The sequence below is a fragment of the Triticum aestivum genome, chromosome 1B (genome assembly GCF_018294505.1).
Source record: "Triticum aestivum cultivar Chinese Spring chromosome 1B, IWGSC CS RefSeq v2.1, whole genome shotgun sequence".
In the NCBI taxonomy this organism is placed as follows: domain Eukaryota; kingdom Viridiplantae; phylum Streptophyta; class Magnoliopsida; order Poales; family Poaceae; genus Triticum; species Triticum aestivum.
In genome coordinates, this window is record NC_057795.1 from 356534889 (window position 1) to 356551289 (window position 16401).

Here is a 16401-nt window from a genome sequence, read left to right on the forward strand (position 1 = left end):
AATTGAAAAGACATGCATCGCTCCTGCATGTTCTTGAAAAAAAAAGATTTTCTTTAGGGTCATCAATCAGATTGATCCAGGCGACAAGAGGCAACATAGACGCCTATGGATTGAGCGGACCAAGCCCAAAAGAAAGTGCTTCACCGACAGAGTAAACGTTGGCGCAAAACTATTTCTTTTTAGACCAATACATATAGTATATGGACCCTATTTGGGCCCCCCGGATTTTGAAGGCCATGTGCGAGCGCACAACTCGCATAGGCCTTTCAACGGACCTGTGCGCATGCATTTCTTAGCCAGTAAGGCAATTTCTTAGCTTGTCCAAAAAAAAGGCAATTTCTTAGCCAGTAAGGATGCGTTTGGTTGAAGGTGTCATATGAATGGGTTGGGACCGTCCAATTTATTTGGGATTGAACCATTCAATTCATGTGTTTGGCTGAATATAAGAGATGAGCTAATTATTTAGGACGGGACCACCAGTCATGCTCACATAGTCATGCATGCAAAGCGTGGCCATTTGATTCGACCGATTTGGTTGGGTGGAACGGTTCAGCATCTTCAAGGCATATTCTCTTTTTTTGACTTGAACCATTCATGTGCTTTATAACCAAACATGTCTATTTTTTGAACGATCCCAATCCATTCATGATCACCCTTGTAACCAAACGCACCCTAAGACACGAGGAGGAGAAATTTTATGGCACATGCAAAGAAAATGTTGTTGCCCATAACTGGCATCCATTGAATGTCGCGGAAGGATGCAAGACCGCGCGATGCATGAAAGTTGCCTCTTGTGTACTGGTTGCCTGAATTGTCATCTCCCTGAGAGCATAGCCAAGGGATGTGATAATAGGTGTTGAAGATAAAAAGGAAATAGCACCACCGCTGCAATTATTGTGAAATGCTAAGCTAAACAAAATGCTCCTATATTTAGAGTTGTCATCGCACACCCTGTGGCGACCATGGATGTGGCTAGAAATGCTAAACGCAATTTCTTATTAAAAAATGCTCAGGAGATGAAATTAAGAGAAAATAAACGAACTGAAATATAGCACGCTTTTGACGTCTGATCCACGAGCTTTGGGATGCGGATGCAGTGGTCAGTATAGGAGAAATTGATTCTGATCCGGCTCCACGGCTCCACTAAACAATGCTTAATCCTCATCCCAAAGCTACAGATTCGTGCCAGGTTCAGGGGAACGAGCACTTCAGCTAGAAGAAGAGTTCATCAGCACTAACTAATTTAATAAAATTATTCCCCTCAATTTTTTAATAAAATTATCAGAAAGCCAAAACTAATAAAAAAAGAAGAAGTCAAAACAAGGCGTAATCGCATCCCGTCACGTTATCTTCCGGAGTTGGGTCCCGCGGAGCATGACAGGTGGGCCGCACGTGTATACGCAGCATCGCACCGCACGGACAGAACCCGAACGTTGGAACCGAGGCGAGGGCCGGTTCAGAATCGAGCGAGCGAACTGGTCAGATTCCACATCCGGCCGGGCGTGGGGAACCCAGTTGGCCTTGGCCGCCGTCCCGGGCCCGGCCAACCCCAACGACCGTCCCCGATTTCGATCTCATTTCCCCTTCCCCGGTCCCGTGACTCCACCATTTTCACGCACGCCACCCCGCGGCCGCCGCCCCTCGCCGCGCCCACTCATCTTCGTCAAACCGACGACTGAGCGGCGGCGAGGGCCGGATCGAACAATTTGGGGGAAAACAATCTAGGGATACACATCCGCAGCGAGATCGGCAATGGAGGGAAGAAACCACGGGGGGCAGGGGCAGCCGCCGCACCAGTACCACCAGTACCCGCCGCATCCGCAGCCGGAGCCCTACCCGTACCCCTACCAGCACCAGCAGTACCCGCCGCTGTCCGCCGCGCCGGCATCCCCCTACCTCGCTCCCTCGACCTCCTTCCCGGCCTACTCCCCCGCGCCGCAGCAGCAGTTCGCGCACCACTCCGGCCCTCTCCAGCCCTACCCGCCGCCGGCGCCGCACCAGCAGCAGGCGTACCCTCCGCATCCGCAGCATGCGTACCCGCCGCACTCGCAGCAGCACGGGTACCCACCGCCGTCTCCCTCGCCGTACGGTTACGACCCCTACCCGGCGTACCCCTCCTACCCGAGCCCGGCGCACCCCTCCTACCCGAGTCCAGCGATCTCCCCCAGCTCCAGCTTCCACCACCAGCCCCATCCCTCGGCCCCCGACTCCACCGCGGCCTCCTACCCGAGTCCGGCGATCTCTCATAGCTCCAGCTTCCACCACCAGCCCCATCCCTCGGCCCCCGACCCCACCGCGGTCTCCTACCCAAGCCCGGCGGTCTCCCATAGCTCCAGCTTCCATTACCAGCCCCATCCCTCGGCCCCCGAATCCCCCGCGGCCTACTACCCGAGTCCGGCGATCTCCCCTAGCTCCAGCTTCCACCACCAGCCCCATTCCTCGGCCCCCGAATCACCCGCGGCCTCCGCACCACACTACCCCATCGTCGATGGGTTCGCCAACATGCACCTCTCCGCCCGCCACGACTACACGCAGGCTCCCGTGTCGTCGCCCTCCGTACTGCCGCCTTCTGCCTCCTTTTCAAACAGTGGAGGGATGCAGATGGTGCCGTATGGTACCGTCGCCGGAGGTGCACAGCATGGCAGCATGAGGGCGTCGCTGAAAGTGGTGCTGCTCCATGGCAGCCTCGACATTTGGGTGCACGAGGCCAAGAACCTCCCCAACAAGGACATGTTCTCCAAGAGGGTCAGCGAGCTCCTCTCCGTCGGCGGCAAGTCCAATGCTAAAATGACAAGCGACCCCTACGTCACCATCCAGGTCTCCTATGCCACCGTCGCTCGCACCTACGTCGTTTCCAATAGTGAGAACCCCGTTTGGGCGCAGAACTTCAATGTGCCTGTTGGCCATGAGGCCGCTGAGGTTGAGTTCGTCGTCAAGGACAGCGATGTCTTTGGAGCTCAGCTCATTGGAACTGTGGCCATCCCTGCCGAGAATCTTCTTTCTGGGGATAGGATTGAGGGCGTCTACCCAGTGCTAGAGCCCAATGGCAAGCCATGCGCTCCTGGTGCTGTATTACAGCTCTCTATTCAGTACATCCCAGTGGCTCGCCTTACAATGTACCACCATGGTGTCATTGCTGGTCCGGACTGCCTTGGAGTGCCCAATACTTACTTCCCGCTGCGCCGTGGCATGAGGGTGACCCTCTATCAGGATGCACATGTGCCCGATGGTTCTCTCCCAGATATCTGGCTTGATCATGGATTGCGCTACCAACACGGGCAATGCTGGCGTGACATGTACGATGCCATAAGCCAGGCGCGGCGGTTGATTTACATTGTGGGTTGGTCAGTGTTCCACACGATCGACCTCATAAGGGATGGAGCTGAGAAGGCACCATCACTTGGGGACCTGTTGAAGATGAAATCGCAGGAAGGCGTTAGGGTATTGCTTCTTGTATGGGATGATCCAACATCAAGGAGTATTCTCGGCTTTAAGATGGTATGAATTATTCATAGAGTCCAAACTGCTGTCTCGAGGTCTTTACACTACATGAAGAACTTTTTTTTTGAGGGACACTACACGAACAACATATCTTGCATTCAAACTGATAATTTATAGAACAACATTGTTATGTCTTTTCAAATGTTTAGATGCTCACCTTATTAAAGGATGGCACAGCCCATATATGTTTGTTGCTGTAAACATACCATCATATCTAATGTTATCAAGTAAAGGAGTTACTAAAATATCTACTTGTCATATAAACAATATCGAGAGGATATTCCTGAAACTACTGTCTGTATTTTCTATGTTATTTTCGTTAGATGCATGTTCAATGTCTGGCCCCATTCCTGATTTTGGGAATTGATGTACTTGTAGGATGGTTTCATGGGCACGCGAGATGAGGAAACACGTCGGTTTTTCAAGCACTCTTCAGTTCAAGTATTGCTTTGCCCAAGATCTGCTGGGAAGCGTCACAGCTGGGTGAAACAGCAGGTTATCCGTGCCGCGATGGCCCACAACTTATCCATTATAATAGATAATTTGTTTCACTGAAACTATATGTTCACTGCACGTACTGAATGTGAATGGTTTCATTTATCTACCAACCATGACTTATGTATCCTTGGATGTTATATGATACATTATGCTGTTGTGTTATATACTTCTGAATAGGTTCACTGTTTGGCCAGTAAAATAAATATAATATATCTAATCACAAAATGCAGTTCTATGTTATATCAAGTATTGTATTGTACTCCCTCCGTCCCATAATATAAGAACGTTTTTAAAACTACACTAGTGTCAAAAACGTTCTTATATTATGGGACAGAGGAAGTACCAATCATTAGTGCCATTTGTTTAACATATGAAGGTCATGAAAACCAGGAAACAGGAACCATTTTTACTCATCATCAGAAAACAGTTATTGTGGATGCTGATGCCGGCAATTATAGGAGAAAAATAATTGCTTTTGTCGGAGGTCTTGATTTGTGTGGTGGGCGCTATGATACACCTGGGCATCCTCTGTTTCAGACTCTTCAAACTTCACACAAGGAAGATTATTACAATCCAAACTTTGCTGTAAGTTTCCGATTCCTTATCATATACTTGTGTCTTGAAGCAGATTGTTTAGAAAGACATATATTTGTGTGTTGGTTCAGTTTCTCATGTACTGAGTAACAGTTACCATAGTCTTAGTTTTGAGGAGTAGGAACCTTTTGTGATGTTTGGTTCTTAGTCATCAGAAGGAGATCATCTTGTACTAGGAATAATAGTTGCATGTCACCATATTCTCAGTTTATTTTTGTCACTGCTCTGAAAGTATTTGTCCTTGTCATCTGCTTGCAGGCAGTTGATGCCCGTGGCCCAAGGGAACCATGGCATGACTTGCATTCCAGGATCGACGGTCCAGCAGCTTATGATGTTCTGAAGAACTTTGAGGAGCGTTGGTTGAAGGCATCCAAACGCCATGGGATTAAGAAGTTGGGAAAATCAAACGATGATGCACTTCTCAAGATTGAAAGGATACATGATATTGTAAACATTGCTGATGCAATTTATTTTAGCGACAATGACCCAGAGACATGGCATGTTCAGGTATTTACAGTTTTCTGTAATGGGAGATTCAAAGTGTTTTCCTTCTTGTTTTGTCTCAGGCATTCAACTCTCTTAGTCTCTTTTTACTTTAAAAATTAGGTGTTTCGCTCTATTGACTCAAACTCTGCCAAGGGATTTCCAAAGGACCCACGAGTAGCAACCATGAAGGTAACTGATAAACCAAAACACAACATGACATTATATTCTACAGTTTGTGCGGCTGACTAACACTTTTATTTTGGCTAACAGAATCTTGTCTGTGGGAAGAATGTACTAATTGATATGAGCATACATACAGCTTATGTGAATGCCATTAGGGCAGCCCAACACTTTATTTACATTGAGAACCAATACTTCATCGGTTCTTCATTTAATTGGGATTCGAACAAAGATATTGGTAAGCATGTTCTAGAGTTCTCTGTTTCTTCTTTTGTATGATCTGACTAATGAACAGACACCCATCCTTAGAAGGATATTAGTGCACAGTCCAGTTGTATTCATTTCTGATACAGTTCCTTGATTCTGTGTCCATCTAATGAAAATGCAGAATATACCAAATTCTTTGATTGATCCCAACTCATGATGGTAAAATTGTTGTCTGTCAGGGGCTAACAATTTGGTACCAATTGAAATTGCTCTCAAAATTGCAAACAAGATTAAGGCAAAAGAGAGGTTTTCCACATACATAGTAGTTCCAATGTGGCCCGAGGGTAATCCAACTGGTGCTCCTACACAAAGAATTCTTTACTGGCAGGTTCGATTAAGCACCCTGTTTCTTCCTAATTTGTTCTGGTGGAGCATACCCAGTCTGTTTATATTGCGTAATCACTTGTTTTGTCTTTCTCTTATATTGTAGAACAAAACAATGCAAATGATGTATGAGACAATATATAGGGCCTTGAAAGAAGTAGGTCTGGATGATATATATGAGCCTCAGGATTACTTGAACTTCTTTTGTCTTGGCAATCGTGAAATTGGGGACAGCCCTAGTACTCCAAGTACTGCAAATAATCCTCAGGTGTGAATTTCTCTCTTGTTTTTCTTTGAAGTTTTGACACGCTATGCTGGCTCTAACGTGCAGTTTTGGTTTGTTCCAGTAAGTTTGAACTGGTTTAGCTTTCAATCATGATAGTAAAGAGAGTAGTCATGACATGTTGAGCTTATGTGACCTTAGCATGAACCGAGTTTCTGTTATTCTTGGTAAAATATTGACATGATTCTGGTAGCCTTTATGATGCATGATGCACCACAGCATCAAAGTGTCAGTTTCTTTCTGCCACTGGCCCTTTGCAGATGAATGACGGTCATATCCCTAGTTCTTAAAAGTAACTTGATAGAAGGTCTTGTTCTTTTGGTCATACATGTAGACCAAATGGCCAATGCATACATCTGAGTTTTTCTGTCAGAGGCTACTTGAGCACTCTTGCTTAAGACAGGCCTTTGGATGAACAATTGAAGCGATTTCGCGAGTTATGTTGATGCTCTGCCAAAATTTTACATTTTTTGTGGGGATAGTTTGAACTTATCGCAGTATTTGAATTTTCACTAGTTATTTGATGTACTAGTTGTTGGGACATGAAACTTAACTTTACTTGCTATTCAGGATCAAGCTAGGAAAAATAGGAGATTCATGGTTTATGTACATTCAAAAGGTATGATCGTAGATGATGAATATGTGATCATTGGATCAGCTAATATCAACCAGAGGTCGATGGAAGGGATCAGAGATACTGAGATTGCAATGGGAGCATATCAACCACAGTATACATGGGCAAATAAAATTTCTGCTCCCCGTGGACAGGTAATGCCTCATGTTTCAAGTTCAAGCTGCTGAATTACATTTTTTGGTACCTGCAGAAGACAGGTGTTTTCATGAGCTTGCATTTTGAGATTGTGCCTGCAGATTTTGTACTTGTCTTCCTGATGTTATGCGTTGCTTAGAACCACTGCTTCATTACAATTGTTTCACCTTACTTATTTTTTACGTTTTCAGAGAGACTGCCTCCAACTACGCCCATTTAACATTTACCTTTTTTTAATTATATATACACTAAACTATAGACACGTAATGACACATACATACTGTTGGTGGCAATTCTACAAGTACAGTTCTTATGTGAATTAAATACTAATATGTGCATTCTAAAACAGCAGTGAAAAAGGTTGTCTGGGTATATTATCTCATCTCTTAGGGTAATAATCTAGTTATGACTTATGACGCAGCTGGTATTTCTGGATTATACTCTAAATCAAGTTTGGTGATTTTTTATGTAGATTTATGGCTACAGAATGTCCCTCTGGGCTGAGCATATTGGAATTATCGAGGAAGACTTTAACCATCCAGAGAGCCTAGAGTGCATGAGGCGGGTTCGTCAACTCGGGCAACATAACTGGGATCAGTTCTTTGCAAATGAGGTGACTGAGATGAGAGGCCACCTCCTCAAGTACCCTGTAAGTGTTGACCGTAAAGGCAAGGTGAAACCCTTGCCAGGATGTGCGACATTCCCAGACATGGGCGGAAACATTTGTGGCTCCTTCACGGCCATCCAGGAAAACCTCACAATATGAATTCTGCTTATGCAAGAATGCAATTGTTGGCTTCTTGGGTATTCTGGACAACAGAGATGCCGAAGTAGCACTTTCTGGTTCCTGATAACATAGGTAGGGAGAGAATTTCGCAAGCCAATATGTAGGTAGCAGGCAAGTAGGGCAAGTTGGAAACAAGGAAAAAAAAATCAAGTCATTTCTGCCTTTTGGTTGTTCCCATCTTAACTAATCATGTTCCTTTTACATGTATTCGGTCCCTGTATATGTAAGATGATTACATGCTGGATCCCTCTGAAGGGAACCTGGCGTTTGTAGCAAGTGACAACCACCAAGAGAAATAGTAGTATGTTATATGTAATTTGATGAAACAAAGTTTCTAGTGCAAAACTGTAAATGCATCCTTCACACTATTCTGAAGCAATGTTGGGCCTTGGTTTGCTCCTCTTGTCATCAATGGAAATTGGTGGGTGGATGTGGCAACCGGTTCCATTTTTTTACCGAAGTATTGTTGCTTGAACCACCATCATGCCTTTGGGACATAAGTTTTCCTTCTTATTTTACAGTGCAGAGAAATGCATGTTAAAGGGATGTATGGGTTTCATAATAATCAACAAACAGGCACTAAAAGACTATGCCTAGAGAATAAGTGGAAAAACCAAATTAATCTGTTCTAAACCAGGTCCCCCAAATACAATATTATGCCATGAATTACATGCAAATTTGGCTCCGTGAAATATCATTTCCTCCATCTCTCGGCCTGAATCTTTATGCCCATATACCTGTACAGATTTATCATAGTTGTGTTAGTTGAGTTGAGTTGATTCATTCATTCAGATCAGTATAATTGCGAGGGTCATTTCAGACTTGCGTTTACCTGCCGAGCATCATGACGGTGGCCTGCGGGTTGGTGCCGGGGGAGTACCTGAAGGTGGAGCTGTCGATCACCCTGAGCCCCCTCACCCCGAACACCCGGTAGTTGTCGTCGACGACGGCGCCGACGTGGCATCCGCCGTGGTAGTGCCAGATGGTCATGACGGTCTCCCTGCAGTACTGCTCCGGCGAGCGGGAGTCGTTGACGTGCCGCGGCAGCAGGTTGACGGGGAAGTTGGCCGAGTCGGTGAAGATGGACTCGACGGTGGTGTTGGCGTAGGTGAAGTTGGAGAAGGCGCGCGACTGGATCACCCGCTCGATCGTCTGGATCCCCCGGACGCACCGCTCCAGGTCCTCCGCCTCCTGGAAGTAGTTGAACGTCACCGCCGGGTTCGCGCGCGGGTCGGTGCTGCGCAGCTCGATGTGGCCCGTGGACACCGGCCCCAGGATCTTCTCCAGGATGAACCCGCCCCGGAACGCCCGCCTGTCCAGCCGCCTCATCGCCTCCGCCGCGCGCTGCAGCGCCTCCGGCGTCCTCTGCCCCGGCGGCAGCGTGCCGAGCTGCCCGGTCTGGGGGGAGAAGAGGCCGAAGCTGGCCAGGCGGCGGGCGCCGTCGGAGACCGGGATGCCGAACTCGGAGCCGCTCACGCCCTCGATGAAGCTGCCGGACTTGGTGATCCCGACGACCTGCACCAGGGAGAGCCCCACCGGCACCGGCGACGGGATGAAGACCGAGTTCATGGGGTTGTCGGCCACGCCCTGCCCGACCATGGGCTGGTCCACCAGCACCTGGATGCCGTGTGCCTCGAGGTGCGCCTGCGGGCCGACGCCGCTCAGCATCAGCAGCTGCGGGCTCCCCAGCGTCCCCGCCGACAGTATCACCTCGTTCTTCCCCCCGTCCCGGAGGTACACCCGGTGCTGCACCCCCAGCGGGTCCGCGAACACCACCCCGTACGCCACCGGATACGGCACCCCCTCCTGGCTTCTGAACAGGATCCGGGACACCGTGGCGTAGAGCACGACGGTGAGCCCCCGGGGCCGGGCGTGCCGGAGGAAGTCGGCGGCCGTGTGGCGCTGCCCGTTGTTGTCGAAGATGGTGCCGCCGATCTTGGTCCCCGTGACGTGATCGAAGGTGAAGCCGTTGTCGGGGGTGACGCCGGCCTCGAGCAGCGCGTCCCGGAGCGCGGCCTGCCACGGCGGCACGTCGGGGCGGAACACCAGCGCGCGCTCCACCCACCGATACGACGAGTTCACGAGGCCGGCGTCCCACCCGGCCGTGCGCACGTACTCGTTGCTGGCCCGCGTGTAGAATCCGGCGTTGAGGCAGCTCCCGCCGCCCAGCACCCGCGCCCGCGCGTTCACCACGCCGTCCGTGGAGATGAACCGCTGGGCCGGGGACGCCAGCGACGTGTCGGCCAGCGCGTCCGTGAAGTGCTCCTGGTTCGACATGTTGCGGTAGGGGAGGCCCCCGCGCTCCAGCAGGAGCACCCGCGAGTGCTCCGACAGCGTCGCCGCCAGCGGGCACCCGGACGTGCCGCCGCCGACCACGATGTAGTTGTAGTGCGACACCAGCGGCGCGTCCTGCGCGTGCTGCACGAACCGCAGGTTCTCCAGTTGCTCTGCACACGCACGGCACCATTGATCATCACAGCGTCCATTGATCATGATAAAAGACACACGCACGTAGCTGACGCAAAACCCCCAGAAAAACCATGCAGGTGAACACACGCACCATCCTCCGAGAGTGCGACGATGCAGAGCGCGCCAAGAACGGCGGCGGCGAGCACCAGCGCCGGTGATCTCGCGCGGCCAAGTGCCATTTGCGCCGGCGAGCTCGGCATCCTTTACGCTTCAGGGACGCGAAAAGTTCGCTTCGCTTATAAACCTGGAGTTAGCGCGCGGGTAGATCGAGGGTAGATGTGTTAAATAATGCGGAGGCGGTTGCAGTGCAAAGAAGAGCCGCGAGGAGCCCATAAACATGTGTTACTATAGAAAGGGAATGGTTATATCAAATGCAATGCATTGGTCGTGAAATGCAGAAGTGATGAACTTTCTTTTTAGACAGGAGGAGCTGTTGAGTATATCAAATGCGACGGAGCAGCAAGCGAGAGGGTTTACTGGCCAATCTTGAGACGGTTTTGCGCGTGCACTATATTTTTTCCGAAAGAATTACATTTGACATTCTTTTTTGACCTGGAACACCATACATTCCAATTAATCAGTGGACACGGTTAAATCACCGGCCACGACACTGAGTACATCAGGAGGTTTTTTTTTGAAAGATCCGGGTTCACCTGCTTCATTGATTTAGAAGAAAGCAGTGGGAAATACATGGGCGATCAAGTGATCATGGTTTGAGAAGAGCTAAGAATGGCCAAAACTAGGCCAGCTACATGAGCCGTACGTTTTATCTCGCTACAGAACAGGGCCTCAATGCATCGAGCTCCTGCTGCCCGCCAGAGCTCCATCGTGTTCTTGATGGCTCGCTGAACATCCTCCGTCTGGGGCGTTTTTCCTCTAAATACACACGCGTTCCTCTCTTTCCAAAACTCCCAAGTGATCAGCAACAGCATCGACCTTAGCCCTTTTCTGCAACTTTGAGGCGTTAGTGCGGTCAGTCTTTCCCAATGTCTGAGGGAACTGTGACCTGCGTCCCGCGCTTCTTTGAGCACAGCGCAACCATATCTACGCGACACTGCCGGCCAGACAGATCGGGCAAAAGGGCAGTCCCAGAAAAGGTGTATTGAGCTTTCCAGATTTCTGTTGCAGCATACGCAAAAATACCCATTGGGCCACCCTCGCCGTTGCAGGCGATCGTTGCACCAAAGCTTGTCCTGGTGGAGCAGCCAGGCGAAGATCTTCACCGTGCCTGGCGCCCAAGCCCTCCAAATCGCAGCTTTGCCTCCTGAAGGAGGAATGTCACTGATTTGTAGATCGTAAGCAGCCTTAGCCGAGTAGCTTCCTCCTCCTCTGGTTGCCACCCAGCTGATCCGGTCCTCGTTGGAGGAGAGAACAATGCCTGCACCCTGAATCTTTCTCCACATTTGCAAAAACCGGTGAGCAATCTCTACTATGTTGCCATGCCGGAGATCACGTACCCATGTGTCATTTGTCAGCGCATCATGAACCATCCTGTTTTTTCTTCTGGCATGCTGAAACAATGATGGGAACTCGTGTTGCAGCGCCACCGCCCAGATCCATTTGCAAGTCCAGAAACGCGCTGTTTTTCCGTTGCCCAAGTGCACAAAGGTGGCCGATGCAAACAGCTCCAGGTCCTCCTTGGGCCGGGAAGTTCATCCAGGGCCGGTGTGGCTGTTGCCAGGAGAGCCACAACCAGCGCAGCCGGAGAGCTGTGCTGAAACGATGGAGGTCCAACAAACCTAGCCCCCCCTTGGCCACCGGAAGACAGACTTTGCCCCAGGCCACCTTGCATTTGGCGCCAGTGACATTCTCATCATGTGCCCATAGAAACTGCCTCCTTGCTTTTTCCACCTCTTTTAAAATCTTCTTCGGCACTTTGAGTACTGTCATTGCAAACACCGGCAGTGCCATCAACACAGCACGCACCAGTACCCTTCTACCTGCCATGTTCATCAGCTTGCCTTTCCAACCAGCCAACCTTGAGCGTATCCGGTCAATGATAAATTGGAAATGCACCAGCCTTAGCTTCCTTGGAGAGATTGGCAGTCCCAGGTATGTGGTTGGGAACGTGGACTGCAGCCCCCCAAAGTTTTGCAGAACCTCAGTTAACTGAACATCAGCACAGTTAATTGGGATGACTTCAGATTTTGCCTGGTTTAACTTCAGTCCCGTGGCCTCCCCGAATCTGCTGAGCAAAAACAACAGCGTGTCCACTTCTTCCTTCACCGGGTTGGCGAAAATGACGGCGTCATCAGCGTATAAGCTAATCCACATGCTGATCCCACGGCCTGTCAGCTGAGCGATCATCTCTTCCTCTGCAGCAGCTTGAAGGAGGTGGTGAAGAGGGTCGATCGCCAGGATGAAAAGCAGCAGGGATAGCGAATCACCCTGCCTAAAGCCACAACCATGAGATATTGATTGGCTCTGCGTTTCGTTGAGCAAGCAGGAGGAGGTGGTAGAAGAGAGTAGCAGCGCTATCCAGTTTCCCCATCTAGGAGGGAAACCCATTTTTTTGCTTGAGCTCGAGCAAGTCCTCCCATGTCACCGAATCAAAAGCCTTTGCTATGTCGAGTTTGAAGAAAAGTGCCTTTTTCTTCGTCCTATGTAACATCCGAACGCAGCTTTGCACGTACTGATAGCTCTCGTGGCTGCATTTGCCTTTCTGAAATGCAGTCTACGCCGGTGAGATGATTTTATCCAGGGCCCCTGCCAGCCTTGCAACGAGCACTTTGGAGATTAGCTTAGCAACAGAGTGGATCAAGCTGATTGGTCGATAATGGTTGACCTCCAAAGCTCCATTCTTCTTTGGCAGCAGCGTAATCAGGGTCATGTTGATCTCTTGAAAATTTTGCCCAGCCACCTGATGAAACTTGTTAAACACTGCCATGATGTCATCCTGAATGATGTGCCAGCAGGAGCGAAAGAATTGTCCTGTGAACCCGTCAGGACCAGGAGCTTTTTTCGTTGGGGAGGAAACGATGGCTGCTCAAACCTCAGCCATGGAGAACGGCGAGTCTAAACCTTGCGGATCAATAGTGGGAATGGCCAGTCGTTCCCAGTTGATGGTAGAATTCTAGTGAAGTGGTCATGGAGAATCCTCTCCTTTACGTCGTGATCAAACACCTCTGAGCCATCCTCCCTGAGGGGGTGAATGAAGTTTTTCCTCCGTCTAGCTCTCACTCTTGCGTGAAAAAACTTCGTGTTTGCATCTCCCGCCTTTAGCCAGGTAGTTCGAGAGGCTTACTTTCTTCTTGCCCTCTCAATGGCTGCTAATCCGAGCACTTTCATCTTGAGCTGCTTTCTTAGGTGGAATTCTACCAGCGTGAGCTCTCTGTTTTCTTGCGCCACTTCAAACAAACGAATGACTTCATTTGCAATGTGCAGTTGCATCTTTCCTTTGCCAAAAGAGGCCTTGCTCCATATCCTCAGGTCAGCCGTTGTTCTTTCAAGCTTCTTCTTGATTCTGACAAAAGGGTAGTCGTGCTGAACTGGTCTCTGCCAGGCACGAGTGACCGTTTGGAAGAAGTGAGGAAATCGAGGCCAGAAGTTTTCAAATCTAAACCTAGCACTTCATCGAGGTGCATCCACAGCAGTTAGAACCAGGGGCAGTGATCTGAGAAAGAAGTTGATGCAACAACCAGCATGTGGTCGGGGTGCGACTCTCCCCAGCGCGCGTTGCAGAAAACCTTGTCAATGCTACACATGGTAGGCCTTTCTCTTTCATTGCTCCAAGTGAAACGCCGATTTTTGCACTTGATTTCCTTGAGCCCAGCTAAATCAATGGCCCGGCGAAACTTCCCGATCATCCTTCTGTTTATGTTTGAGTTGCTCTTGTCTCGCGCTTGATATATCATGTTGAAATCGCCGTTGTCATCCACGGCTCATCTGCAGGAGGGGCGGCAGCAGCTATCTCCGATAGGAAGTTCTCTTTTTGAGCATGGTCAGTTGGGCCGTAGACCGTGGTCATCCAAAAATCCTTCCCTGAGCTCCTTTCGTGCACCCTAGCTGTAATGGAGAAACTACCCAGGTAGTGCGAAACTACGCCGGTTACATCCTTATCCCAGAAAATCGCTGCGCCCTCTCTAGTCCCGATCGCCGGCAGCACCACACACTCCTGCAGTATGCTACCTCCTATCTCGCTAGCTACCGCAGTCGTCCAAGCATCGATCTTAGTTTCCTGTAAACAAAGCACTGCTACCCTATGGGAGGAGGCTACGTCGCTGAAGACCGTGCGTTTTGCCGGGCAGTTCAAACCTCTAATGTTCCAGGTCATGAAGGTTAGATTGCCGTCATCCATCGAAGAAACTGAAACTGCTCCGCCAACTGAACCATCTACTAGGAACAAACAGAAACACCATACAACGAAACCAGGGGCGACGACGGCCACCAGTAGCCCCAAAAGCCCGTCGTCGTCGAGCCGTCCACAACACCGGAGAACTAATCATAGAAACTAAACCTAACTCGAACTGGTTTAAGACCAGCCGCTGGCGGAGACTAGCTACTACTAAAACTACCAACATGACCAGCCTTGCATGATCTCCTCCACTTCAACGATTCCTGCCATGCCCGCAGCGATCTTGAGAGCACACTGGTCAAGCCCCATGAGCTTAGCGATTGCAGCAATGTCATCGTCGGAGAGTGGCTCCTGGAAGCGCTTCATGATTTGTGCTGCAGCTTTTTCAGTCATCTTGTCCTTCAGACCATGCTCTCCCAGCTCCTGAACAAGGCGCAACACTGCCCTTTGCGCCATGGGGGTGGAGATGCCTGCAGCCGCCTGCCGAGCGCTGCGACAAGATGGGGCGGAGGTGGCCCTGGACTTGGGCGGTGCGGAGTGGCGAGGATGAGGAGGCTGGCTAGAGAGGATCGAGGGTAGCACCGCGGCGAACAGCTCCTCAACCTGCAACTTCCCGTTGTCGATGCGCATGGCGCCCACTTGGTGGGTGACCGCGTCCATCTGGAAGCCCACCGTCGTCGCTGCAGGAGAGGCGATGCAGGGCAGCAGGCACGTCAGCATTTCCGGGCTCTCCAGCTCGGAGGGCTTAGCGGCATGGGGGGAAGGGGAGCGGCCACCGTCTTCAAAAGCCAGCGGGGTGACCAGGGCTTCCTGCATGGCGCTCTCCAGCTCCAACTGCATGCAGTCCGTGCGCGGGGGAGGAGACAGGGCGCGCCCGTTGTCGGAGAAGGAGAAGAACCGGGCCACCGGGTCCGCCTCCGCCGCAGGGGGAGGAGGAGGCGCAGAGCGGAGGGGGAGCGGTGGTGTTGCGCGCAGGACTTGAGCACCTGCGGCCTTGTCACCCGCTTGACGGCCACGCCGGTCCGCCCCGTGGCGACGCTCGGCAGGAGATCTACTGCGGCGCCAATGCGCCTCCCTGACGACGTCCTCGTCACAGCCCCTGGCATGGCAGCCGCGACCCAGCAGGCGATCCCTCCAGGAGCAGTTGGCCCCAGCGCCACCACTTCCGTCGTCCTCGCCCGGTCACGGGCACCACCTCCGAGCACAGGGCCGCAGGCCACAACCCCGACGTGCGGCGCCCGGCTGCGGGCCTTGCCCTGCCCATCTTCGACCTGCGCCACCCAGGTGCCAGGCTTGTAGCGCGGGAGGGGGCGGTCGTCGTCTTCGTCCGAGGAGGGCAGCCCGCTCTGGCCGGAGTGCGAAGAGCGCGGCGAGAGGGGGGTCCAGTCCTCTAGCAGGTCGACATGGATCAGGAGATCGTAGCGCCGAACGCCCGACGGCGGGGGGATGCAGCGATCAGCGGGGGCGAGGCCGACGATCTCGTCCGCCCGGCCCGCACCCCGCTTGAGCACCCAGAGCGCGCGCTTGGTGGGGATGTGAGCAACATCCCACACCCATAGCCAGAACGCGAAAGTCTTGGTGTGCCCTCTCTCCAGGGTGCGCGAATCTAGCCGGTCGACGCGGCCGATGTCACCGAGGGCCTCCTCCGCGCCCAGCAGCGACCAGAACTGCATGGGCAGGTCTTCAACTACGACGCGAACGTGGTGGTGAAACTTGAGGAGCGCGGCGTGGTCGTCTTCATTCCAAGCCCTGATGAAGTACTTGCATCCCTCCACCTTGACGACGCCCCGGCGCACGGCGTTGTCCCGGTGCGCGGGGAGGTCAAAGTGGACTAGGAAAGCTTCTGGCTGGTGGGCAGTGACGCGAAGCAGGTGCGGAGGGGTGGAGAGCAGCTCGAGGATGACCCTGCCCACCGCAGCGGGGGTGGTGGAGTGCGAGCGGTCCGTGGC

At 51.4% G+C, this 16401-nt stretch overlaps 2 protein-coding genes and 1 pseudogene across 2 annotated transcripts; 1 reads left to right on the forward strand and 2 right to left on the reverse strand.

The window, feature by feature from the left end:
* The first annotated feature begins 1487 nt into the window (after window positions 1-1487).
* LOC123123880 (phospholipase D gamma 1) lies at window positions 1488-8005 on the forward strand. Its single transcript, XM_044544518.1, has 10 exons — window positions 1488-3498; window positions 3880-3996; window positions 4390-4584; window positions 4852-5100; window positions 5200-5268; window positions 5350-5497; window positions 5706-5854; window positions 5957-6118; window positions 6704-6901; window positions 7375-8005. The coding sequence occupies exons 1-10, from the start codon at window positions 1753-1755 to the stop codon at window positions 7666-7668; spliced, it is 3327 nt and encodes a 1108-aa protein (XP_044400453.1). The 5' UTR covers window positions 1488-1752; the 3' UTR covers window positions 7669-8005.
* Window positions 8006-8199: 194 nt separating this feature from the next.
* Window positions 8200-10418, reverse strand: LOC123123890 (protein HOTHEAD). Its single transcript, XM_044544529.1, has 3 exons — window positions 10250-10418; window positions 8522-10136; window positions 8200-8426 (listed from the first exon to the last, which is right to left on the reverse strand). The coding sequence occupies exons 1-3, from the start codon at window positions 10356-10358 to the stop codon at window positions 8384-8386; spliced, it is 1767 nt and encodes a 588-aa protein (XP_044400464.1). The 5' UTR covers window positions 10359-10418; the 3' UTR covers window positions 8200-8383.
* A 4632-nt stretch (window positions 10419-15050) lies between these two features.
* Window positions 15051-16125, reverse strand: LOC123078531 (uncharacterized; annotated as a pseudogene).
* Window positions 16126-16401: the final 276 nt, after the last annotated feature.

Excerpts from the sequence above, each read along its gene's own strand:
- LOC123123880 (XM_044544518.1), top strand. The coding sequence starts at position 1,753 with ATGGAGGGAAGAAACCACGGGGGGCAGGGGCAGCCGCCGCACCAGTAC. Across the intron at positions 5,269-5,349 it reads CACGAGTAGCAACCATGAAG|AATCTTGTCTGTGGGAAGAA; the intron begins GTAACTGATAAA and ends TTTGGCTAACAG. Across the intron at positions 5,498-5,705 it reads GGATTCGAACAAAGATATTG|GGGCTAACAATTTGGTACCA; the intron begins GTAAGCATGTTC and ends GTTGTCTGTCAG.
- LOC123123890 (XM_044544529.1), bottom strand. The coding sequence starts at position 10,358 with ATGCCGAGCTCGCCGGCGCAAATGGCACTTGGCCGCGCGAGATCACCG. Across the intron at positions 10,137-10,249 it reads CGTCGCACTCTCGGAGGATG|AGCAACTGGAGAACCTGCGG; the intron begins GTGCGTGTGTTC and ends GTGCGTGTGCAG. Across the intron at positions 8,427-8,521 it reads ACCGTCATGATGCTCGGCAG|GTATATGGGCATAAAGATTC; the intron begins GTAAACGCAAGT and ends AAATCTGTACAG.